At 44.6% G+C, this 26,664-nt stretch overlaps 2 protein-coding genes across 7 annotated transcripts in view; both read left to right on the forward strand.

The window, feature by feature from the left end:
• The window catches only part of vclb (vinculin b), a 71,845-nt gene extending 57,479 nt beyond the window's left edge, over positions 1-14,366 (forward strand). For both annotated transcript variants that reach the window (XM_024431937.2, XM_024431943.2), the window contains exons 9-22: positions 173-326; positions 486-661; positions 4,770-4,960; positions 5,331-5,530; positions 6,325-6,453; positions 7,304-7,453; positions 9,771-9,879; positions 9,982-10,160; positions 10,422-10,545; positions 10,840-10,967; positions 11,214-11,399; positions 11,826-12,029; positions 12,452-12,556; positions 13,154-14,366. In XM_024431937.2, the coding sequence (XP_024287705.1) occupies positions 173-326; positions 486-661; positions 4,770-4,960; positions 5,331-5,530; positions 6,325-6,453; positions 7,304-7,453; positions 9,771-9,879; positions 9,982-10,160; positions 10,422-10,545; positions 10,840-10,967; positions 11,214-11,399; positions 11,826-12,029; positions 12,452-12,556; positions 13,154-13,300 (2,182 nt within the window). In that variant the 3' untranslated portion in view covers positions 13,301-14,366. The remainder of the gene's footprint in view (positions 1-172; positions 327-485; positions 662-4,769; positions 4,961-5,330; positions 5,531-6,324; positions 6,454-7,303; positions 7,454-9,770; positions 9,880-9,981; positions 10,161-10,421; positions 10,546-10,839; positions 10,968-11,213; positions 11,400-11,825; positions 12,030-12,451; positions 12,557-13,153) is intronic.
• Positions 14,367-25,305: 10,939 nt separating this feature from the next.
• Positions 25,306-26,664, forward strand: part of adkb (adenosine kinase b) — a 298,620-nt gene continuing 297,261 nt past the window's right edge. The window contains exon 1 of one of the 5 annotated variants that reach the window (XM_024431956.2): positions 25,306-25,537. In XM_024431956.2, the coding sequence (XP_024287724.1) occupies positions 25,503-25,537 (35 nt within the window). In that variant the 5' untranslated portion in view covers positions 25,306-25,502. Of the gene's footprint in view, positions 25,538-26,101; positions 26,264-26,664 lie in introns of those variants that run through there. The other 4 variants (XM_024431987.2, XM_024431976.2, XM_024431967.2 and 1 more) reach the window with 4 other exon arrangements.

Raw genomic sequence — 26,664 nt, forward strand, 5'->3', positions numbered from 1 at the left:
GAGTCTCTTCCAAGAATTTATGACCTGAGATAACAAAACCTGGGTTTAGGAGAGAGAGTGGGGGGGGGCACGATCTACCCCCAGAAAGTGCCACGTCATGACACCTGTGAACTTTGTGAACGTTTCTGGAATTTTACAACCAACTGATGTTCTCTGTTGTCATTCTCTCCAGGGGTCAGGGGGCATCTCCTGCAGCCATGCAGAAGGCCCAACAGGTCTCCCAGGGCCTGGACATTCTCACGGGAAAGGTGGAGAACGCAGCCCGGAAATTGGAGGCCATGACCAACTCCAAACAGGTCATCGCCAAGAAGATCGACGCTGCTCAGGTAGGATATCTGATTGATTCGATAATTGATTGATGATAGGATAAAAGTAAAACACAAAACCCAGAGGGTAGCACACAAAAGCATTAAAGAACAGTAATTTGTGTTCCATGTTGTTGGGCAGATTGTCTTATGTTGACCACTAACCCTGTGCCCCTGCAGAACTGGCTCGCAGACCCCAACGGTGGTCCTGAGGGAGAGGAGAACATCCGAGCCATCCTGACTGAGGCCAAGAAGATCGCTGACATGTGTGAAGACCCCAAGGAGAGAGATGACATCCTGAGGTCCATCGGAGAGATGGCTGCTCTCACCGCCAAGCTCTCTGAGCTCCGGAGACAGTAAGTCGCACATTGGATATGCTATGGAAATAGTTGTTGGTTGCATTCCTTAAAAAATTAACAATGCACAATAAAGAAGACTTCAAAGAAGAGTGTTCAAAACACTTCCAATGTAAAATATTGAGTTCCGCAGGGTTCGGTTCTTGGGCCATTATTGTTCTCACTGTACATGTATCCCTTGGTGATGTAATTCTTTAGAGGTTGAATCACATTTTGTTTTCATGATAGATAGAAGTCCACAAATCGTAATCAACGTCATTTCATTTTTATTTAGCTTTCCCTAAAATAACTCAAATTAAAATCAAAGTTTATTTGTCACGTGCGCCGAATACAACAGGTGTAAACCTTTTGTGAAATGCTTTTTGAAATGCTTACTTACAGGCTCTAACCAATGGTGCCAAAAAAAGTTGTGTGTGTGTGTGTGTGTGTGTGTAGGTAAGTAAAGAAATAAAACAACAGTAGAAAGACATTTGAAAAAGGAGTAGCAAGGCTTTATACAGACACCTGTTAGTCAGACACCTGTTAGCTTATTGAGGTAATATATACATGTAGGTATCGTTAAAGTGACATATATGACATATATGTGCATATATGATGAACAGAGAGTAGGAGAAGCTTAAAAAGAGGGGTTGGCGGGTGGTGGGACACAATGCAGATAGCCCGGTTAGCCAATGTGCGGGAGCACTGGTTGGTCGGGCCAATTTAGGTAGTATGTACATGAATGTATAGTTAAAGTGACTAAGCATATAAGATTAACAGAGAGTAGCAGCAGCGTAAAAGAGAGGTTGGGGGCGCACGCAATGCAAATAGTCTGGGTAACCATTGGTTACCTGTTCAGGAGTCTTATGGCTTGGGGGTAAAAACTGTTGAGAAGCCTTTTTGTCCTAGACTTGGCACTCCAGTACCGCTTGCCATGCGGTAGGAGAGAGAACTGTCTATGACTGGGGTGGCTGGGGTCTTTGACAATTTTTAGGGCCTTCCTCTGACACCGCCTGGTGTAGAGGTCTTGGATGGCAGGCAGCTTTGCCCCAGTGATGTACTGGGCCGTACGCACTACCCTCTGAAGTACCTTGTAGTCGGAGGCCGAGCAATTGCCATACCAGGCAGTGATGCAACCGGTCAGGATGCTCTCGATGTTGCAGCTGTAGAACCTTTTGAGGATCTCAGGACCCATGCCAAATCTTTTTAGTTTCCTGAGGGGGAATAGGCTTTGTTGGGCCCTCTTCACGACTGTCTTGGTGTGTTTGGACCAATATAGTTTGTTGTTGATGTGGACACCAAGGACTTTGAAGCTCTCAACCTGCTCCACTACAGCCCCGTCGATGAGAATGTGAAATCAAACTGTCCACTTAGGAAGAAACACTGATTGACAATACATTTCACATGCTGTTGTGCAAATGGAATAGATGTAGTGTATTCCTCAATGTCATTGGAAGAATCCCAGAACATGTTCCAGTCTGTGATAGCAAAGCAGTCCTGTAGTTTAGCATCTGCTTCATCAGACCATTTTTTTATAGACCAAGTCACTGGTGCTTCCTGCTTTAATTTTTGCTTGTAAGCAGGAATCAGGAGGATAGAGTTGTGGTTGGATTTACCAAATTTTTCCTCTGGTTGCACATTTAACATTGGTAGATTTGGTAGAACTGATTGAAGTTTCCCTGCATTAAAGTCTCCGGCCACTAGGTGCGCCGCCTCTGGGTGAGCGGTTTCTTGTTTGCTTGTTTCCTTATACACCTGACTGAGTGCGGTCTCAGTGCCAGCATCTGTCTGTGGTGGTAAATAAACAGCCACGAAAAGTATAGCTGAGAACTCTCTAGGCAAGTAGTGTGGCCTGCAGTTTATCACAGTATACTCAACTTCAGGCGAGCAAAATCTAGAGACTTCCTTAGATTTCGTGCACCAGCTGTTGTTTACAAATATGCACAGACCGCGCCCCTCGTGTGCTGTTCTATCCTGCCTATGCAGCGTGTATCCCGCTAGCTGAATATCCATGTCATCATTCAGCCACGATTCCGTGAAGCATAGGATATTACAGTTTTTTATGGCCCGTTGGTAGGATATTCGTCATCTTACCTCGTCTAGTTTATTGTCCAATGATTGCACGTTGGCGAATAATATTGACGGTAACGGCAGCTTTCCTAGTTGTCTTCTGCGAGTCCGAACGAGGCATCCGGCTCTTCATCATAATTGGGATGTCTGCCCTGTGGGTTGTTTGGAGAATATCATGTGAGTCCTGCTTGCTGCTGTTGTTTTTGTTGTTGAAGAAATCTTTGTCTAATCTGAGGTGAGTGATCGCTGTCCTGATAATCCAGAAGATTATCCAGATCTTTTCTGCCGTAAAATATGGTTGCAGAAACATTATGTACAAAATAATTTACAAATATCACGTAAAAATACACATAATAGCACAATTGGTTTCCGAGACCGTAATGGGGCGGCCATCTCCTCCGGCACCATCAACTACACTGCTCCAAAAAATAAAGGGAACACTTAAACAACACAATGTAACTCCAAGTCAATCACACTTCTGTGAAATCAAACTGTCCACTTAGGAAGCAACACTGATTGACAATAAATTTCGCATGCTGTTGTGCAAATGGAATAGACAACAAGTGGAAATTATAGGCAATTAGCAAGACACTCCCAATAAAGGAGTGGTTCTGCAGGTGGTGACCACAGACCTCTTCTCAGTTCCTATGCTTCCTGGCTGATGTTTTGGTCACTTTTGAATGCTGGCGGTGCTTTCACTCTTGTGGTAGCATGAGACAGAGTCTACAATCAGGTAGTGCAGCTCATCCAGGATGGAACATCAATGCGAGCTGTGGCAAGAAGGTTTGCTGTGTCTGTCAGCATAGTGTCCAGAGCATGGAGGCGTTACCAGGAGACAGGCCAGTACGTCAGGAGACGTGGAGGAAGCCATAGGAGGGCAACAACCCAGCAGCAGGACCGCTACCTCCGCCTTTGTGCAAGGAGGAGCACGAGGAGCACTGCCAGAGCCCTGCAAAAGGACCTCCAGCAAGCCACGAATGTGCATGTGTCTGCTCAAACGGTCAGAAACAGACTCCATAAGGGTGGTATGAGGGCCCGACGTCCACAGGTGGGGGTTGTGCTTACAGCCCAACACCGTGCAGGACGTTTGGCATTTGCCAGAGAACACCAAGATTGGCAAATTCGCCACTGGTCGCCAAATTCGCCACTGTGCTCTTCACAGATGAAAGCAGGTTCACACTGAGCACACGTGACAGAGTCTGGAGACGCCGTGGAAAACGTTCTGCTGCCTGCAACATCCTCCAGCATGACCGGTTTGGCGGTGGGTCAGTCATGGTGTGGGGTGGCATTTCTTTGTGGGGGCCGCACAGCGCTCCATGTGCTCACCAGAGGTAGCCTGACTGCCATTAGGTACCAAGATGAGATCCTCAGACCCCTTGTGGACCATATGCTGGTGCGGTTGGCCCTGGGTTCCTCCTAATGCAAGACAATGCTAGACCTCATGTGGCTGGAGTGTGTCAGCAGTTCCTGCAAGAGGAAGGCATTGATGCTATGGACTGGTCCGCCCGTTCCCCAGACCTGAATCCAATTGAGCACATCTGGGACATCATGTCTCGCTCCATCCACCAACGCCACATTGCACCACAGACTGTCCAGGAGTTGGCTGATGCTTTAGTCCAGGTCTGAGAGGAGATCCCTCAGGAGACCATCCTCCACCTCATCAATCAGGAGCATGCCCAGGTGTTGTAGGGAGGTCATACAGGCACGTGGAGGCCACACACACTACTGAGCCTCATTTTGACTTGTTTTAATAAGGACATTACATCAAAGTTGGATCAGACTGTAGTGTGGTTTTCCACTTTAATTTTGAGTGTGACTCCAAATCCAGACCTCCATGGGTTGATAGATTTGATTTCCATTGATCATTTTTGTGTGATTTTGTTGTCAGCACATTCAACTATGTATAGAAAAAAGTATTTAATAAGAATATTTCATTCATTCAGATCTAGGATGTGTTATTTTAGTGTTCCCTTTATTTTTTTGAGCAGTGTATATCATGCTTTAGAGAGCCTATGAGAAAGGTCCTTTCCAGTATGTCATTATTCTCTCCCATTCACAGGGGTAGAGGAGATACTCCGGAGGCCAGGACATTGGCCAAACAGATAGCCACGGCTCTGCAGAACCTGCAGTCGAAGACCACCAAGGCTGTAGCCAACAGCAGGCCTGCTAAGGCAGCAGTCCACCTGGAAGGGAAGATAGAACAGGCCCAGAGCTGGATGGAGAACCCTACCATTGATGACGGTGGAGTGGGTGAGTCTCAATAGCCTGGTCTCTCTCTCGCTCTCTTTATATCTCTGGTTTTCTCTCTCTCTCTCCATCCCTGCTTCTTGATTTCTTCTCTCTTTCATCCAATCTATCTCCCTCCCTCCCTTGCTGTGTTGTTTTTCTCTGTGCACTACATTCCACTACTCTCACCCAACCTCATAATGCTCTCTTTGGCTTGTCGGCTCAGAAGCCTGGATACACTCTCACATGTCATGCATTGTTTACACTGGCTCTGGACTGTATGACACCGTCTACTAGAGAATGTTCAGAGTAAGCATAACCACAACAATATATGGAATAATAAGCCACCTAGACTGCTGCTTCTGTGTCTGACTCCATCTATGTCTCTCCACAGGCCAGGCAGCTATCCGGGGTCTGGTGGCGGAGGGTCGTCGTCTGGCTAACGCCCTGCCAGGTCCCTATAGACAGGAGCTGCTGGGGAAGTGTGAGCAGGTAGAACAGTTGATGGCCCAGCTAGCCAACCTGGCTGCCAGGGGCGAGGGAGAGTCGCCACAAGCACGTGCCGTGGCTCAGCAGCTCCAGGAGACCCTGAAGGTGAGACGGCTGACATTCACTCTCACAAGTCATTAGCCACACAAGTCATCCAAACCAGCTGGAGTTCACTCTGACACAGGCATGGTGAAGGGATCCCCCTCCTGGCAGGATACACCAGCTGCAGTCAATGACAGATCCACTATTTTATTTATTAAACCTTTATTTAACTAGGCAAGTCCGTTAAGAACAAATTCTTATTTACAATGACGGCCAACCCCGGCCAAACCCTAACCCAGACGATTCTGGGCCAATTGTGCGCCACCCTATGGGACTTCCAATTACGGCCGGTTGTGATACAGCCTAGAATCGAACCAGGGTCTGTAGTGACTCCTCTAGCACTGAGATGCAGTGCCTTAGACTGCTGCGCTACTTAGGAGCCCTATGACTATGATAGTAAAAATAAATGTGGGTAACACTTTATTTGGATAGTCTATCTGTAGTTGCTAACCATAAACTAACTCTAGCTTTATCTCTTATCCTTAACCCTTACCCAAACCCTTATCGCAAACCTAGAGTTTGTTGATAGTATGACCATCGTTAGAGTGTCTACAGATAGAAAATCCTGACTATCAAAAGAAAGTGTGACCTAAATGTGTTTTAGTTTATTAAGAAGTAAGAATTCCCCTTTGAAATCAACTGTTGAATGATGTCACACACGTAGTAGTATTTCCATAGATCAGAGCTGCAATGTAAAGCACTTGACAAAAGAGTTCTAAGAGCCTATTGTTAACATGTAATGCTTCTAAATCTGGTCTAACGCTTACTAACTCATGTGTGTGGACTTGTCTTCTCAGGACCTCAAAGAAAAGATGCAGGAAGCTATGACTCACGAAGTGTCGGACATCTTCAGCGACACGACCACTCCCATCAAACTACTCGCTGTGGCCTCCACCGCCCCGTCCGATGCCCCTAACAGGGACGAGGTGGGTGGTTTATCTTTCTCTCTCCCCATTCCTCTCTTACTCCCTCTCCCTCTGGCTCTCTCTCTTGTCTCCCTACAGTAACTCTATCATGGCTCATTCATTCACTCAACCTATAAACAGAACAGTATAATGAGTTCTAAAGTGTGTACCATGGCAGGTAGCCTAGTTGGGCCAGTAACTGAAAGGTCGCTGGTTCTAATCCCGAGCCGACTAGGTGAAAAATCTGTCTGTGCCCTTGAGCCAGGCACTTAACCCTAATTGCTCCTGTAAGACACTCTAGATAAGAGCGTCTGCTAAATGACTAAAATGTGAAATGTAAGTGTACCGTGTATGCATATAATATGGCTCTACAATATGGTGACTTATTTGGCAGATTCATATCATGATATATATATGGATGACTTATTGATTCGTTTCCAATCATTTATGTACTTGTCACTCAATAATACTTAGACGACATTTCCAGAGGGAAGTCTTACCATAAGTAATCATGCAAGATTAATATTTAATCATATGTTTTATCGTTCTAATGTTTTGTCGCTGTAAGCATTTGCTAAGTGACATATAGTACACTATATTTAAGCAATAAGTCCCGAGGGGGTGTGGTATGTGGCCAATATATATAAGTGCCTGGGTACAGCCCTTAGCCATGGTATATTGGCCATATACCACAAACCCCTGAGTTGCCTTATTGCTATTTTAAACTGGTTACACACCTAATAAATGTTTTAATACCCGTAGTATACGGTCTCATTTGCAACGGCTTTCAGCCAATTAGCAGTCAGTGCTCGAACCACCCAGTGTATATTGTGTTATGTTTCATGATTCTATGATTTGTCACTTATGTTAGGTGTTTGACGAGAGGGCGGCCAACTTTGAGAACCATGCCAACAAGCTGGGTGCCACGGCAGAAAAGGCTGCCGCTGTAGGAACAGCTAACAAGACCACTGTGGAGGGGATCCAAGCTGCCGTCAAGTCTACAAGGGACCTGACACCACAGGTATGGGACAGTGTGTTTGTGTGAGTGTGCGAGTGTGTCACTAGTGTAGCGTAAATCCCCGTAGCCCCGCAAGGCGAGAGGGCCCACATGCTCTGGGGACCCATGCGCCTGTCATCTCACGGCTATGTCTAAATTGTATTAATTTTTGTAATAAATAATTTGGACAGTAACCCTCCTTTTTAATTTACAAATGTAGCAAGCAAAGTGTTTTGTGTTGTTCAATCTACATGGTTGGTAGGTGAGTCAGACAGTCAATGTAGTTTTCATGCAGCTAATTAGCCTATTTCGGCCTCCTCACCTAATTGGCTATCAAGTTTTTTTTTAAGTTAAGTGAATCAGGTGGGACTCGGATGGAGAGTGTGTGGGTGAATCAGGTGGGACTCGGATGGAGAGTGTGTGAGTGAATCAAGTGGGACTCGGATGGAGAGTGAGTGGGTGAATCAGGTGGGACTCGGATAGAGAGTGAGTGGGTGAATCAGGTGGGACTCGGATGGAGAGTGAGTGGGTGAATCAGGTGGGACTCGGATGGAGAGTGTGTGGGTGAATCAGGTGGGACTCGGATGGAGAGTGTGTGAGTGAATCAAGTGGGACTCGGATGGAGAGTGAGTGGGTGAATCAGGTGGGACTCGGATAGAGAGTGAGTGGGTGAATCAGGTGGGACTCGGATGGAGAGTGAGTGGGTGAATCAGGTGGGACTCGGATGGAGAGTGAGTGGGTGAATCAGGTGGGACTCGGATGGAGAGTGAGTGGGTGAATCAGGTAGGACTCGGATGGAGAGTGAGTGGGTGAATCAGGGGGGACTTGGATGGACAGAGAGTTGGTGAATCACGGGGGACTCGGATGGAGAGTGAGTGCGTTGTTCAAGATGGATAAACATAAGGGAAGACCAAGCGGTCCACAAAAACAGGTTTTATCTGAACAAGCTCGTGCCAAATTACCGAAGATACAACAGCCAAGCTACCACCTTGTGATAGTCTCTCCTCCTCCTCTCCAGAATAGTGTCAGTTCCTCTAGTGAGTCCATCCTCCTCCTTCTCTCCAGAATAGTGTCAGTTCCTCTAGTGAGTCTCTCCTCCTCCTCTCCAGAATAGTGTCAGTTCCTCTAGTGAGAGTCTCTCCTCCTCCTTCTCTCCAGAATAGTGTCAGTTCCTCTAGTGAGTCTCTCCTCCTCCTTCTCTCCAGAATAGTGTCAGTTCCTCTAGTGAGTCTCTCCTCCTCCTCTCCAGAATAGTGTCAGTTCCTCTAGTGAGAGTCTCTCCTCCTCCTCCTCTCCAGAATAGTGTCAGTTCCTCTAGTGAGTCTCTCCTCCTCCTTCTCTCCAGAATAGTGTCAGTTCCTCTAGTGAGAGTCTCTCCTCCTCCTTCTCTCCAGAATCGTGTCAGTTCCTCTCGTGAGAGTCTCTCCTCCTCCTCTCCAGAATCGTGTCAGTTCCTCTAGTGAGAGTCTCTCCTCCTCCTCCTCTCCAGAATCGTGTCAGTTCCTCTAGTGAGAGTCTCTCCTCCTCTCCAGAATAGTGTCAGTTCCTCTAGTGAGAGTCTCTCCTCCTCCTCCTCCTCTCCAGAATAGTGTCAGTTCCTCTAGTGAGTCCCTCCTCTTCCTCCTCTCCAGAATAGTGTCAGTTCCTCTCGTGAGTCCCTCCTCTTCCTCCTCTCCAGAATAGTGTCAGTTTCTCTAGTGAGAGTCCCTCCTCCTCCTCCTCCTCTCCGGAATAGTGTCAGTTCCTCTAGTGAGACTGTCGGCCATCCTTCTCCTCCTCTTCCAGAAAGGCCTACTGGACAATTTTGGTTACTGATTAGTATGCTATTGCATCGTAAATTCATTTTACAACCTGCAATATTTGAATTTCCCACTTTAATTACAGTATTGCCTCCAGCCAGCATTCTAAATAGCAGCGTTGTGACACTGTAGGCCTATAGCTTCATGAAACATAAACGTTAGGCTTAACGTGAGAAAATTACGAGCAAATACAATTGAACATGTATCCATTAAAGCAAAGCTATAGCCAAGCATTAGCACCACATCATCTGATAGCCTATCGATAGGCAGCAGCGTAAACGTTGCAATTTCAGAACCACAGACAGCGATTGGTAGTCTATACATTTAGTTGTTTTTTTAGGAAGGGGAGGGGCCCAAACTCTGACTTTGCAGGGGTCCAGAGAAACTGTGCTACACCAGTGGAGTAGGTGTGTTTTGTGCAACATGATCAACATTTGTGTGGTGCATATGCCGTAGTGACATAGGGACGATTAATTTGGCCGTGGTCAGTTGAGCCCTATTTCCTATATATTTTTTTTCCTGATGGGAACGTTCTTTTCTAGGTGGTCTCTGCAGCCCGTATCCTGCTGAGAAACCCAGGCAACCAGGCTGCATACGAGCACTTTGAGACCATGAAGAACCAGTGGATTGACAACGTGGAGAAAATGACAGGTAGTGCCAGACCATCTTGTGTCATTTGTCGTTGATTACAAAAAGTGGGCGTTATGGTCAGTTCGTTATAAGCACTAAGAATGATGTCTTCTCCGTCTCTAGGTTTGGTGGACGAGGCCATAGACACCAAGTCTCTGTTGAATGCCTCTGAGGAGGCCATTAAGAAAGACCTGGATAAGTGTCGTGTGGCCATGGCTAACCACCAGCCCCAGATGTTAGTGGCAGGGGCAACTAGCATCGCCCGGCGGGCCAACCGGATCCTCCTGGTGGCGAAACGGGAGGTATAGATCATTTTTATTTACAGTACAATCACATTTATTTTAAAGCCATTTTTACATCAGCAGTCGGCACAAAGTGATTTACAGATACCCAGCCTAGAACCCCAAAGAGCAAGCAATGCAGATGCGCAAGCATACAAACACGTGCCCCAATGGTGCAATTTAGCAGATTAGATTACAGACAAGTGAATTGCAGTTCAGCTTAAAATACATACTATGAAAAGGATTCAAAATAGAAATGCATGAATACACTTTCTTTCCTAGGTGGAGAACTCTGAGGATCCTAAGTTCAGGGAGATAGTGAAGGCTGCATCTGATGAGCTTAGCCGGACCATCTCTCCCATGGTGATGGACGCCAAGGCTGTGGCTGGGAACATCACAGATCCAAGTATGTTCCAAGGCAGTTACCAGACATTTAGGATGCGTTTGATCATTATACTGTATAACCTGCTGTTATAGCTACCCGTGTACAGCTTTCCAACATGACCTAATACTACATATAAAGATTCATTCTGTCAATCTCTGAATCTGTGATTGTCAAAAGTTAAGGTTCAGTCGATGGTGTTATGGTTTTGGGGTCTGTCAATGTGTTACTGCTGCCACACAGCAGCTTTTGCGGCCTTTGTCTAATATCCTGTTTCTAAGGCCTATATGTATCTCCTTCTTCCTCCGTGGTGTCCAGGTCTGCAGAAGGGTTTCATGGACTCAGGTTATCGAATCCTGGGTGCCGTTGCCATTGTGAGAGATGCCTTCCAGCCACAGGAACCAGACTTCCCACCACCACCACCTCCTGATCTGCATCAGCTGCACGTAAGTCGATCAATCAAATGAATTTATAAAGCTCTTTTCACATCAGCATCTGTCATAAAATACTTTATAGTCCTGCACTGTCAACACCAGGGTTTGGTTCAGTGGCGTAGAAATCGGGTTTCAGAACGTTCATATAAAAAATGTGTATATTTGTTAGAACGGATATGATTATCTGCCATGTAGAGTAGAGGGATTCATTTCTATCTGCAACATTCTGAACGTTTCACCTATCTGAATACACGTCAGGTCAGCGACGAGCCCGCCCCACCCAAACCCCCTCTCCCCGAGGGTGAGGTTCCTCCCCCCAGACCCCCTCCCCCAGAGGAGAAGGACGAGGACTTCCCAGAGCAGGTATTGGGAGAGATGGTGAGCGAGCCCATGATGATGGCCGCCAGGCAGCTCCACGAGGAGGCCCGCAAGTGGTCTAGCAAGGTGAGCCAACAACACATACAGTTAGTTACATGTTGATGTTCAAAGTTAAGTTTATTGCGACCAGAAAACCATAGCGGAGCAGATTCAGACTAGCCATAATTCGGTGCCATTTAGGAAGTGTGACATGTACATATACATGTATACTGCACAATTACACTGGACACGGAATCCACCCCAGATGTGTTGTCATATTGGGGCGGCAGGGTAGCCTAGTGGTTAGAACATTGGACTAGTAATTGAAAGGTTGCAAGTTCAAATCCCCAAGCTGACAAGGTACAAATCTGCCATTCTGCCCCTGAATACGGCAGTTAACCCACTGTTCCTAGGCCATCAATGAAAATAAGAATTTGTTCTTAACTGACCTGCCTAGTTAGATAAAGATAAAATATGTCCAATTTAATGCCTTGGTTTTTGTCATATTTTCAGGGTAACGATATCATCGGTGCAGCCAAGAGAATGGCCCTGCTCATGGCTGAGATGTCCCGTCTGGTGCGCGGTGGCAGTGGGAACAAGCGTGCCCTCATCCAGTGTGCCAAAGACATCGCCAAGGCCTCAGATGAGGTCACAAGGCTGGCCAAGGAGGTGGCCAAGCAGTGCACAGACAAACGCATCCGGACTAACCTGCTCCAGGTCAGCTGACCGACTGGTTCCTGGTCCAGTCTTCAAAAAGCTAACTCTCATGGCTACGATGCAATAAATTGAATAAATACCTAAGTTTCGATAGCTATGCTGCCTTTATCAGGGTTTCATCTGGTCCAATATTCTGCTAATGGATGAATTGAGCAAACAAGGACGGAAAAAGCAAGACTTTCAGACTGCTCTCTTCAGGTTTTTCTTGAGGAGCAGCAGCTGCTCTGGAAAGACCATAGAAAGGACAACATTCTATTCATGTTGGAGTTGTAGGACTAAAGATAATTGAATTTCCACCCTGTCCTCGTGATTTGATTTAGGGTAGATCATTTGAAATAAATTACACTGTTTTCTGTTTTTATCTTCATGTCTCTGACTGGTTTCTCGGAACTTGAACTTAAATAAACTTCTCTGTGTTCCAGGTGTGTGAGCGGATCCCCACCATTAGCACACAGCTCAAGATCCTCTCCACAGTCAAGGCCACCATGTTGGGTCGTACCAACATCAGTGAAGAGGAGTCAGAGCAGGTCAGTACACTGGAGATCATTGGATAACACACATCAACCAAAGTTAACTTTTTTGCATTTGGAATTACATTGTAATGGAGTTTAGTGGTTTCTGTTATTATACAAGTGGAATAGTGTTCCTTATTCCACTTGTATAATAACAGAAACCACTAAACTCCATTACAATGTAATTCCAAATGCAAAAATTACAGAAAAACACTTGAACATTTCAACTTTAAATTTACTACGAAATGCACTAAAGTACAATGTAACAGTAATGTTACAATGTACAGTGTTTCCCCTAGGATTTCTTTCAGCAGTGGTGGCAAGGGTGGTGGCGCAATGACATGCTAGCTGTTCCCATAGACTTCCAGTCATTGAGCCTACAGCTATCCATTTAAAAGTGTATATCAGCAGAGATATATGTATTTTTTAAAAATTACATTTTTTGCAGTGCTGGCAACAATTTATCATCTGTGGGCCGTTGCTGCTAAATGAATATAGGGGAAACACTGATATAAATATCATGTTGTTACTAGTGTAATTACAGTGTTACTACACAAGAGCAATTTCATGTAAAATGTGACCAACATTTTTCTTTCCTTCCCCCTCACCCAGGCCACAGAGATGTTGGTTCACAATGCCCAGAACCTGATGCAGTCTGTGAAGGAGACGGTAAGAGAGGCTGAGGCTGCTTCCATCAAGATCCGGACAGATGCAGGCTTCACTCTCCACTGGATCCGTAAGACACCCTGGTACCAATAAGAAGATACGGGCCAACTGTCCGTTCAACTACGTCCCAAATGGCACTCTATTCCCTATGTAGGGCATTACTTTTGACTTGGGCTCATGTCTGGTTAAAAGTAGTGTACTAAATAGGGAATACAGTAGGTTGCCATTTGGGTCACGGATTATTCTGTTCCTCTGCTCAAGGCTCAGCTTGTTAAGAAGAAAAAAACACCCAGACCCTTTGAGCAATAGATTTGATGGACACATGCATACTAATTCCAAGCTACAATGAATGAAAACTCTGCCTGGTTGGGGTAAAAAGAGTGAGTTAATACTGAATACACTATTTATCAGTCAATGTCAATCCCATACCTGCCTGTAAACAGTGTTTTTAGACTTCCTAGGTGTGTGTGTGTGTTAGAGGTTTGCTTTTCTTATCCAGTAAGATTAAAGGAGTACTATTATCAGTCTCATTTAAACATACAGTAGCCCCAAATCTAAGTAAAAATTTGAACATTATTAAGATTTGTCTTGGAAGACGTTTGCATATCTTTATACTGGTTCTTTATATCACTATCTGCATTGTGCAGTCGTTCACTGTTGCTAGGACAAAGCACATCCAACTCAATGGGAGTTGGTTCGAGCATATCGTTATGCTGAGCTCTACACGCAAATATATATGATTCAGTGGTTATTATGTCTGTTTACACTATGTTCTAGAAACGGAAAAATAAACACTATTCCCTGTTGCATATTTGTATTACAGTTGAAGTCGGAAGTTTACATACACTTAGGTTGGAGACATTAAAATTTGTTTTTTAACCACTCTACAAATTTCTTGTTAACGAACTATAGTTTTGGCAAGTCGGTTTGGACATTGACTTTGCATGATACAAGTCATTTTTCCAACAATTGTTTATAGACAGATTATTTCACTTATAAGTCACTGTATCACAATTCCAGTGGGTCAGAAGTAAAAATACATTGAGTTGACTGCGCCTTTTAAACAGCTTGGCAAATTCCAGAAAATTATGTCATGGCTTTAAAAGCTTCTGATAGGCTAATTGACATCCATTTGAGTCAATTGGAGGTTTAACTGTGGATGTATTTCAAGGCCTACCTTCAAACTCAGTGCCTCTTTGCTTGACATCATGGGAAAATCAAAAGAAATCAGCCAAGACCTCAGAAAATAAATTGTACTCCTCCACAAGTCTGGTTCATCCTTGGGAGCAATTTCCAAATGCCTGAAGGTACCACGTTCATCTGTACAAACAATAGTACGCAAGTATAAACACCATGGGACCATGCAGCCGTCATACCGCTCAGGAAGGAGACTCGTTCTGTCTCCTAGATATGAACGTACTTTGGTGCGAAAAGTGCAAATCAATCCCAGAACAGCAGCAAAGGACCTTGTGAAGATGCTGGAGGAAACCAGTACAAAAGTATCTATATCCACAGTAAAACGAGTCCTATATCGATATAACCTGAAAGGCCGCTCAACAAGGAAGAAGCCACTGCTCCAAAACCGCCATGAAAAAGCCAGACTACGGTTTGCAACTGCACATTGGGACAAAGATCGTACTTTTTGTAGAGTTGTCTTCTGGTCTGATGGCCATAATGACCATTGTTATGTTTGGAGGAAAAAGGGGGAGGCTTGCAAGCCGAAGAACATCATCCCAACCGTGAAGCACGGGGGTGGCAGCATCATGTTGTGGAGGTGCTTTGCTGCAGGAGGGACTGGTGCACTTCACAAAATAGATGGCATCATGAGGCAGGACAATTATGTGGATATATTGAAGCAAAGACATAAAGACATAAATCAGGAAGTTAAAGCTTGGTTGCAAATGGGACTTCCAAATGGACAATGACCCCAAGCATACTTCCAAAGTTGTGGAAAAATGGCTTAAGGACAACAAAGTCAAGATATTGGAGTGGCCATCACAAAGCCCTGACCTCAATCCAATAGAAGATTTGTGGGCAGAACTGAAAAATCGTGTGCAAGCAAGGAGGCCTACAAACCTGACTCAGTTACACCAGTTCTGTGAAAATTCACCCAACTTATTGTGGGAAGCTTGTGGAAGGCTACCCAAGTTTAACAATTGAAAGGCAATGCTACCAAATAGTAATTGGGTGTATGTAAACTTCTGACCACTGGGAATGTGATGAAAGAAATAAAAGCTGAAATAAATCATTCTCTCTAACATTATTCTGACATTTCACATTCTTAAAATAAAGTGGTGTTCCTAACTGACCTAAGACAGGGAATTTTTACTAGGATAAAATGTCAGGAATTGTGAGACTGAGTTTAAATGTATTTGTCTACGGTGTATGTAAACTTCTGACTTCAACTGTAGATAGTGAGTTGGTTTTTGTAGCAATGTTTTTTTTTTAAAGTATTGACTGCGTCAAGACTGTCAGAGTTTATTCTAGCCTGGTCCCAAATCTGTTTGTGCTCTTTGCACCGGAGTTAGCGTGATAGCACTAAACAGACTTGCACTCAGGCTAAGTTTGTTCCACCATTAACTTTTTAAATATATTTTTTTATGTTTTGAGGTTTATTATATCTGCGCTGTTGGAAAACACAAGGGCTCGATCTTCAGACACATTGCATAGAGAATGTCTTATTAACTTATAATGGTTACAACCATTTAGCGTACAAAAGAGTTGACGATTGAAATTAAATATCCATTATGATGACATGTATTCAACTATGTCAGTTTCTGGACTAGCTTGATTTTTCACCATGTTGCATTGAGATTACATGTAGACCTTAGGTCTCCCTCTGGTCTGGCCCTCTATACTTTGTACTTCTCAGAGAAACTATAGCAAGCCAGTCTCTGTGTTTTAGCCTGACTAGAGGCCAACTGTACTGTAATGTTTAAACTGTGTCTTGACATAACGTGGTGTGCACTGCACAGCCAATTTTGTGAAACATTAATGAATGATCAGTCAAATACTTTGAAGATTAGGTCTGGGTATGGGGGATGAAGACGGTGTGGACAGTTTGTGGGCTAGCTTCTGATTACTGTATTAAGCCGAGTACTTGACTAAGCTGACACTATGTCCAGGTAGTCTCTCTTCCGTAAGACTACCAGTGTGTTTAAGTTCAATGCATCACATGAAACTGGTGTTGAAATATCAGCCTTCTCTTCCTCTTACATCTTCGAACTACACTAAACTAACCCTTACAGTTGCTAACACAGCTGGTACAAACGGTTGGACGTTTTTAAAATGTTTTTTGTGTGTCTGAATAAGACCAGCGCAGTTTGAATGTGTAGATGAAGTTACTGAGACCCTACAAAACCATCTGAAGTGCCTTGTAATAAAAAATACTAATTGCAATAAAAAAAATCATTTACAGGAAATGATGTTTTGTATCTACTTTGTAGTAAGCGCTACTCAAGGCATTATACTTCTGTTCAGACACATTTTTGTGATATTTATAAGATGCGTACAAAGTGAGATATGATATTAGAGTCAAGTACTGCTTTTTGGTATTGTTCACATTATTTTGTAATAAAACATTTAAGACTCCCAACAGCAATTCCTCTCTTATTTATAACACGATAGTGCCGTAGGTTTATAACACAGTAATCCTTGTTATAACTGTAGTGATACATTTACATTTGTAGGCTCGGCCCTAATTGATGTCTTCTCTGCCACCTGGAGCTGTTTGGCAAATGGTCCAGGAACACAAGGAAAGGACAATGCCCAAGGACTATTCAGCCCTTCCCCCTCTGATGGGACTAAAGGTCTACCAGTTAAGAATACTCTGTTACGGTATTCTTAAATTGTAAAACTTTTAACCGACAACCTCCGCTTATTGACTGAGGGAAGAACCCACATTCCATCTCTCCATATCTTTCCCTATCCCAGTCTGCTGTCCCCACATGCTTCAAGATATCCACCATTGTTCCTGTACCAAAGAAAGGTAACTGAACTAGATGACAATTGCCCCGTAGCACTCGCTTCTGTCATCATGAAGTGCTTTGATAGACTTGTCAAGGATCATATCACCTCTACCTTACCTGACACCCTAGACCCACTTCAATGTGCTTATCGCCCCAATAGATCCACAGAAGATGTCATCACACTGCACAAGGCCCTATCCCATATGGACAAGAGGAATACCTATGTAAGAATGCTGTTCGTTGACTATAGCTCAGCATTCAACACCATAGTACCCTCCAAGCTCATCATTAAGCCTGGGGCCCTGGGTCTGAACCCCGCCCTGTGCAACTGGGTTCTGGACTTCCTGACGGGCTGCCCCCAGATGGTGAAGTTAGGAAACAACACCTCCATATCACTGATCTGCAACACAGGGGCCCACAAGTGTGTGTGCTCAGACCCTTGCCTGTTCTGGACACTGTACCCGCCTGCCTGACCATTCTGCCTGCCCTGACCTTGAGCCTGCCTGCCACTCTGTACCTCCTGGACTCTGATCTGGTTATGACCTTTTGCTTGTCCATGACCATTCTCTTGCCTATTCCCTTTGGATTTATTAAACATCTTAAACTCCAACCATCTGCCTCCTGTGTCTGCATTTGGGTCTCGCCTAGTGTCATGATAGTGCAAACTGGCCATGACAGACCCAGCAGACTTGGGCCATGTCTTTCTCCCTGCAGGGAGCCACCATTAGGAGACATCAGGAGTTGCTATAGGGCCTTCTGGAAGGGCTCAGTTCCTTGATGGAATGCCACAACCATGGGTTAAAGGCTATTATGGAGCAAATCAGGGAGTTAGCTCAGAGGCTACCTGCCACCTCTGGAAATAACCCAATCACCCAGTAATTTTTTCCCTATCTGTGGTGAGTTTGTACAGCCTATCCCGACTCCCAGTGAACCCTGCTTACCTCCTCCAGAGCGATATTCGGGGTGACCTGATACCTGCCGGGGTTTTCATTCTCAGTGCTCCCTTGTTTTTGAGCTACAGCCATCTTCGTTTTCTTTAGACCGATCAAAGATAGCGTATATAATTAAGCTAATGTCGAGAAGGGCGCTCTCCTGGGCTACGGCAGTTTGGGAACAACAATCTGCCATTTGCAGTCATTTGGAGGAATTCCTGGCAGAGGTGAGAAGTTTTTGAGTCTCCGGTATCCGGGAGAAAGGCGGCCAGAAAACTGCTTGACTTACGTCAAAACTCCCATAGTGTGGCAGACTACGCGGTGGTCTTTCGCATGTTGGCCACCGAGAGTGCCTCTAATCCGGAGTCTCTTTATCCGGAGTCTCTTTTCGATACTTTTCTGCACGGATTATCTGATGAGCTAGCTCCTCAGGAACTGCAGGTGGACCTAGACTCCCTAATCGCTTTAACCATTAAAATTGATGGACGCCAAAGGGAACGCAAGAGTGAGAGGAGGTCTGGTCCAGTGTTGCCAACTCCCCAGTAAGGAAAGTAGCTATTGGCTGTCCTAAAAGTCGCTAGAAGTCGCTAAATGACGTCATCATCTAATTTGCATAATTGTTTATGTAATTGCGATGGACGCTGTAGGAGAGGAATAACGTCATGGGAGAGACAAAAAGTGAGTGTAAAACACCCTGAATATGATTAGAACTACAAATTAACTTTCTTCTGTCGATTCTTGTTTTTTTTAATGCCACAATTCCAACCCTCCTCCTTTATCCTGGCTTGGGACCGGCAAAAGTGACCCAAAAGAGGCACTCTGGCGGAGTTACTTAGTTTTTTATTATTATTATTATTTATTTTTTACTTACATTTTCTTAATTTGGTTTGGTTTTTAACCTTATGTTCCACTTAGGATCCTACAACAAGTCACAGTAAAACATGAACATTTTTAACCATAACATTGTTTACATTTTTTTTGTATGCAATCTACATTAACAATCTAAATGGACCAAAAAGAGACAATAGAAAAAACTGTCAATGGCAATGTGAGAATATTATGGTAACTAGTCTGGCCCTAATTCAGGTTAATAGTTTTTTTTCTTCCAGACCCCCTCCACACACACACAGGCTGTGCTGGCTCACAGAAAGAGTGGGTCGTCGTCATTTTGGTCAAGGCTCTCTATGGTAGGTTCAGCAACTGAGGGAGCTGACTTAAATGAGTAAGCAGCTGATGTGCCAAAAAGCGGCAAAACATTCTCAGGCAGCTGGTGCTCATAGCAAGACTCACCAGACAGCTTTAGTCCATATCGAATGTACCGGATGGAGTTTAGGGTCTGCAAGGACATCTGATTTCTAAATTTGCTGTTTACCACATTCATCTGGCTGAATACTCTCTCGACTTCAGCATTCGAGTGTGGCAAGGACAACACAGACACAGCAGCCATGGCAAGGACAACACAGACACAGCAGCCATGGCAAGGACAACACAGACACAGCAGCCATGGCAAGGACAACACAGACACAGCAGCCATGGCAAGGACAACACAGACACAGCAGCCATGGTTAGGACAACACAGACACAGCAGCCATGGCAAGTTCTTGAAACGGGTTGATATCAGCTGCATCCCTGAACTTCCAAATCTCACACCAGACGCTCTGTTTGTTTTTTGTCTCATTCCATTTACTAAGATGGATGGCACGCCATTGCTGGACAATCTTGTCTATCTCTGCAGAGGAGTAGCCAAGGAGCTTGCCTATTTTTTCTATTTCTCCAGGGCTCTTATTGTGCTTTAGAGTTTCCTCCACATTGAAAACTGACATGTACTACAATGCTTCGATGTTGTCCGGCAGTCTCACCCTCAACTCATTAGTGAGGAAGATGGTGAAGGCTACACACCGCTTTCGGACATTGTTTTCATCCTCAGACGCTCAGCTGCCTTTGACTCAAAAAGGTAACCAAGGTATGGTTTGGGACTAATGTATTGCCAGTGGATTCAGCACCCTGCTGCTCACAGACTTGATCAGGCTAACCAAGCTGTCAAGTAGCTTAAGAGGATCTACTTGCTCTCCCACAAAAGCCTTGATGGCCAACTGTACCTCATCCAGCACTACTGTACCTCACCCAGCACTACTGTACCTCACCCAGCACTACTGTACCTCACCCAGCACTACTGTACCTCACCCAGCACTGACTTCAAAAAAGTCATATACAATATGTTTTGAGGATCATTGAACATGGAGTATAAAACATCGGTCATGTAGCAGTGTTCACTGGACTTGGTGACTGCGAAATGCAGCCTAAGCTCCTCCCACTGGTCCAAAATGCGTGAATCCGCGGGTTCAATGGAGAGCCAACATGTGGCACACACCTTGGTTATCTGTAAAGGTTTCTCCTCACAGTTAATGGTCTCATATATGGCATTGTAGGCCTCCCTGCACTTTGGGGACACTGAAATGGAAACCAGTTAACTTGGAGACCAGTTATAAGTCTCTCGTACCAAGTACTCCACACTACGGGGGATGGTGTCATTAGAAACATGACTTACAGCAAGCTGCAAAGAGTGGCATACACAGTAAATAAGAACCAGATATTTGAGGCCATACTCCTCCTTCAGCACTTTATGGACCCCATTGTTAATCCCCATCATAACAGAGGCATTGTCAGTCCCTATCCCCAGGAGTTTCTCTTTTTTAAGACAACTCTTCTCGAGGAAAGCCACAACAGCACGGGCTATAGATTTGGCATCTCCTCCCTCCAACTCAACAAGCCCCAGAAATGTTGATACAATTGTCTGCTTGGTGTCACTAAAGTACCTTATCACAACCCCCAGGTACTTAGAAACACTTACATCCGTGGACTCATCGAGGAGGCTGAAACGCTGGTCACCCACATCTACGACCAACCTTTTCAGAAAGTATAGTGCTAGATCACCATCATTTCTGTGCACTTTGTCTTGTGCACTTTGAAGTGGGTAGCAGCCGTGAAGTCTGAGAAAGCAGCTCTACATGCTTCTCCAATGTGATCACATGCCAGCATAGAACAGTGTTCAGCGATAGCTAATGCCATGGTGGCCTCAGCCTTTTTTGCAGAGTCAATTCTTTTTAACCATAAATGGCAGCTTGTTATGGGTCCTAAGGCTTTGCCTTTTGAGTATGTTTTTGAGTTGCCATGTGTTTTTTTACATCACTAAGTTTGTCGTAGAAATCAGCCTTACAATACAGGCAGGATGCCTGTGTATCATCTCCAATAAACGGCTTCAACCAGCCTTTGAATTCAGGGTTTGATTCCCACTCCTTTCTGTATTTTTGAGTGTACAGTTTAGACTGAGACATGATGAGCTAGATGTTTAGCTCATGTCACAGAGAGGCACACACATAGTGGACAAGGTGAGTAAGTGACTGAGGCTGTGTGAGTCAAATGCAGTGATTTATTTTTGTGCAGTAATTTATTATAGACAAAGAACATTTTACATCCTGCCCAGAACATTCAGGGCGGGATCAGCCAGTGGCGGCTTCCCGCATGGCAATTCATTTGCAGTCTGGACGCGGAGGGGTGAACATCTCCCAAAGTGAGTGCTTTGGGACGGGGGTGGGGCCCACGGCAGCACCCACTGCTAGTTGAGAAGAGTAAGAACGATACGTGCTTTCACGTCAGAATCTAAAAGTCTCCAAAAACACTAGAAAAAGTCTCTAAATTTGTCTCTAGTCAAATTTTTTGAAAATGTGTCGCTAGATGGGTCTGAATACTCGCTAAATATAGCGACAAAGTCACTAAGTTGGCAACACTGGACTCTCGGGCACAGATGTGCAACCGATATGGCACGTTCACCTCCTATGGAATCCGGAAGTTTCCGAAGGCAGCTCTTCTGAGAGGAATCGAAGCCACCCGAGCTCTCTCGTGAATCTACGACGGGTGAGTTGGATACTCCTGGGCCTATGCAGTTGGGAAGAACTAGGTTATCAGTTTGGGAGCGCTCACGGAGGATGAACAGTAACTGTTGTCTGTACTGTGGAGGGGCAGGACATTTTATAGCTACCTGCCCTATTAGGAAACCCTTGTCTTTAGTGGGTACCAGTACTATGGTGAGTCAGACTGGGAGTCCCCTAATTCCCATCACCCGCACACCCCTTTTTGCTCTTGTGCTGTGGGGATACCAAACTAAGTCTCTCCGAGTGCTCATTGACTCTGGGGCTGATGAAAATCTTATGTATGCCACTATGGCTTTGGAGCTTGGTATTCCCACTCAGTCTCTCTCTGTTCCCATGGATGCTAGGGCACTGGATGGCCGCTCTATAGGGGAACTCACCAATAGTACTGTGCCCGTTCAATTACGGGTTTCTGGTAACCACAGTGAGACAATACAGTTCCTCCCCATTACATCTCCCCATGTTCCGGTTGTGTTGGGTTTTTCCTGGCTCCAAAAACACAATCCTGGGATTTTTTTTTTAACCTTTATTTAACTAGGCAGATCAGTTAAGAACAAATTATTATTTTCAATGACAACCTAGTGTTCCTAGGCCAACTGCCTAGTTTAGGGGCAGAACGACAGATCTTTACCTTGTCAGCTCGGGGATTCGATTTTGCAACCTTTCGGTTAGTCCAACGCTCTAACCACTAGGCTACCTGCTGCCCTGACTGGACCACAAGCTCCATCCTGAGTTGGAGCCCATTTTGCCAGTCCCACTGCCTTCAAGCAGCACAGCCACCCTCAAGTCACCTTCCTCAGGATGTTAGCAAGACTGTGGATGTCTCTGCTATCCCCACAGAATAACATGACCTCCTAGAAGTGTTCAGTAAGGCACGTGCTACTTCCCTTCCCCGTCCTTATGATTGTTCCATTGATCTTCTCCCAGGCACTACACCACCTCGTTTGTCGATTGTATTCTCTGTCTGGACCAGAGACCAAAGCTATGGAGGAGTACACAGGAGTCTCTGGCCACTGGGCCGTCCGTATCTCCTGCCGGCGCAGGGTTTTTCTTTGTGGTGAAGAAGGACAAGACCCTACGTCCGTGCATTGACTACTGGCGACTTAATGACATTACTGTCAAGAATCATTACCTCTACCTCTCCTCTGCGTTTGAACCTCTCCAGGTGGCCATCATATTTTCCAAGTTGGACCTTCGAAATGCCTACCATCTGGTTCGGATATGCAAGGGGGGTGAGTGGAAGACAGCCTTCAACACAGCCAGTGGACATTATGAGTACCTGGTCAAGCCATTTGGACTCACCAATGCTCCTGCTGTTTTCCAGGCTTTATTCAATGATGTGCTTCGGGACATGCTAAACCGGTTTGTGTTTGTGCACATAGATCCATATCATCCCAAACATGCTCAATGGGTGACATGTCTGGTGAGTATGCAGGCTATAGAAGAACTGGGACATTTTCAGCTTCCAAGAATTGTGTACAGATCCTTGCGACATGGGACTGTGCATTATCATGGTGAAACATGAGGTGATGGTGACGGATGACTGGCACAACAATGGGCCTCAGGATCTCATCACGGTGTCTCTGTGCATTCAAATTACCATCGATAAAATGCAATTGTGTTCATTGTCCATAGTTTATGCCTGACCGTACCATAACACCACCGCCACCATGGGGCACTCTGTTCTCAACATTGACATCAGCAAACTGCTTGCCCACAAAATGCCAAACACGTGGTCTGCTGTTGTGAGGCTGGTTGGTCAAATTCTTTAAAACGACATTGGAGGTGGCTTATGGTAGAGAAATGAACATTCCTGCATTCAGCAAGCCAATTGCATGCTTGCTCAAAACTGTGACATTCGTGACAAAACTGCACATTTTAGAGTAGCCTTTTAGTGTCCCCAGCAGAAGTTGCAACTGTGTAATGATGCTCTTTAATCAGCTTCTTGATATGCCACACCTGTCAGGTGGATGGATTATCTTGGGAGAAAGAAGAAATGCTCATTAACAGGGATCTAAACAAATGTGTGTGCACAATCTGAGAGAAATAAGCTTTTTGTGCATATGGAACATTTCTGTGATCTTTTATTTCAGCTCATGAAACATGGGACCAACACATTTCATGTTGCGTTCATATTTTTTATTTGTAATTGCGCCTCTAGCAAGTGAGAAATGTGCCATCTAATGTGCCGGTCTTACAGGCAACATCCGCACTGAGCTAAAGGGTAGAGCTGCCGCATTCAAGGAGTGGGACTCTAACTTCTATGCAAGCAACACTGAAGCATGCATGAGAGCATCAGCTGTTCCGGACGACTGTGTGACCCCGCACTCCGTAGCCGATGTGAGTAAAAACTTTAAACAAGTCAACATTCACAAGGCCACAGGGCCAGATGGATTACTTGGACGTGTACTCCGAGCATGCATTGACCAACTGGCAAGTGTCTTCACTGATATTTTCAACTTGACTACAGCTCAGCATTCAACACCATAGTGCCCTCAAAGCTCATCACTAAGCTAAGGACCGTGGGACCTAAACACCTCATTCTGCAACTGGATCCTGGACTTCCTAACGGGCCACCCCCAGGGGTAAGGGTAGGCAACACGCTGATCCTCAACACGGGGCCCCCTCAGGGGTGTGTGTTCAGACCCTTCCTGTACTCCCTGTTCACTCATGATTGCATGGCCAAGCAGGACTGCAACACCAGCTTGCCGATGACACAACAGTGGAAGGCCAGGATAACAACCTCTCCCTCAACGTGATCAAAACAAAGGAGATGATTGTGGACTACAGGAAAAGGAGGACCGAGCATGCCCCCATTCTCATCGACGGGGCTGTAGTGGAGGAGGTTGAGATCTTCAAGTTCCTTGGTGTCCACATCACCAACAAACTATCATGGTCCAAACACACCAAGACAGTCGTGAAGAGGAAACAACAATTTTTACTATTTTATACATTTTAGAATAATAGGGAAGACATCAACACTATGAAATAACACACAGAATCATGTAGTAACTAAAAAAAGTGTTAAATAAATCAAATATATACCTACACACCACCTCATTCAAAGATTTTTCTTTATTTTTTACTACTTTATTTTAATGGAATCATGTACACCTGTATTACCTTGGCAAAGGAGAAATGCTCACTAACAGGGATGTAAACAAATGTGAGAGAAATAAGCTTTACATGTTGGGTTATATTTTTATGTATCAATAGGGCCCTAGGATATACGTACAAAATAATACGAAATGCTCTGAGACCAGGTTGGTGCAGGTGATCTCGGTGTTAGCTAAAGTTACCTACATTTTTCTATTGATTATAAATCGAAATCAAAGCTGTCTCACTCTGGAATAGCGAGTCACAAATGTTTTAATTCAGGCAATATCTCAAGCCAGCATGTGATAGATTTTTGTCCAATAAAACGGTTGTTGTGACTGCAGAGATTAGTGCGGCTGTAGAAGCCAACATGGAGAAAGGCAGAGTGACAGATAAAGCACTTGGGTAAGTGTGTAACTATTTAACCGTATTTAGAAACTCAATGCTCAGGTGTGTATAAAATGCTGATAAATTATGGCTTTGTAGTGATGCTTCGTAAACATATAGTATAACATATAACATATAGTGAAGGAGTATCGATCTGTGCGATATTGGTTCAGGTAGCTAGCAAGAATGCTATGGATTTCCACGTGCAACAATATTGGCGCATGTTAATACATTGATTAGCATAATATCTTGTTCTGACACGCGCTCTTATGAAACGAGATTACACAAGTTGTCATTCTGCTGCTGTGCTTAAATTATTGCATCAGAGAGCACTATAATGCTTATATGGTGGCCATGACGGTCCAAGCTTTGTATCCCTAACCACAGCTGCATTTTCCATGCATGATGCAAAATGGATACGTTGAACATCGGCTATTAATCAGTATGTGCAACAAAGTATCACGTTAGGCAACGCTAATGTTTATTTATTTAACTAGCTATGCAAACGTGCTAAGGACTGAAAATGGGTGACGTGTGCAGCCAACCACATACCTAGAAAAATATATATCGCGCCGCCCAGTGCAATTCAAGCCAATCCGTTTTGGAAACCGTATTCGAGGAGGTTCCAGTTTTAGTCGAAATTGCTGAGAAATTATCACGCTGCTATTTCTGGTTGGAATTGAGTGGTAGCTTCACCAGTTTGTTAGGCTAAAGCTATAATCAACCTAAAATGACTACTGCAAGGTAAGACTGTTATATTGCTGGGAAGGAAATAATCATTTTTGTATATTATGTGTCATGTTTCTCCTGTTATTCCAGTGATAATGGTTAGATAAAAAGGGAATAACTGAAACATAGTGATCGCCTATATCCTATGGACTTCTTGTTAGGGAATGACTTGGAAGAAACTGCAGGATTTGAGGGTCAGTTATCTTGTCATAAGAGTAGAACGTGACCATAACCTGTCAAAGCTATGACACCTTGTCAAAGATAACTATCTTTCAAAGTGTGTGATTAAAATAAATGTACCCTCAGTTACTGTCTATATAGACTCATTACCATATGGAGTTGAAATGCATTATGGAATGTGCACTGGCCTTCATTTTTCAGGTTTGCTGTTTGTGTGTGCATGCATGGGGTGACGT

The sequence above is a fragment of the Oncorhynchus tshawytscha genome, linkage group LG01 (assembly GCF_018296145.1).
Source record: "Oncorhynchus tshawytscha isolate Ot180627B linkage group LG01, Otsh_v2.0, whole genome shotgun sequence".
Classification (NCBI taxonomy): Eukaryota; Metazoa; Chordata; class Actinopteri; order Salmoniformes; family Salmonidae; genus Oncorhynchus; species Oncorhynchus tshawytscha.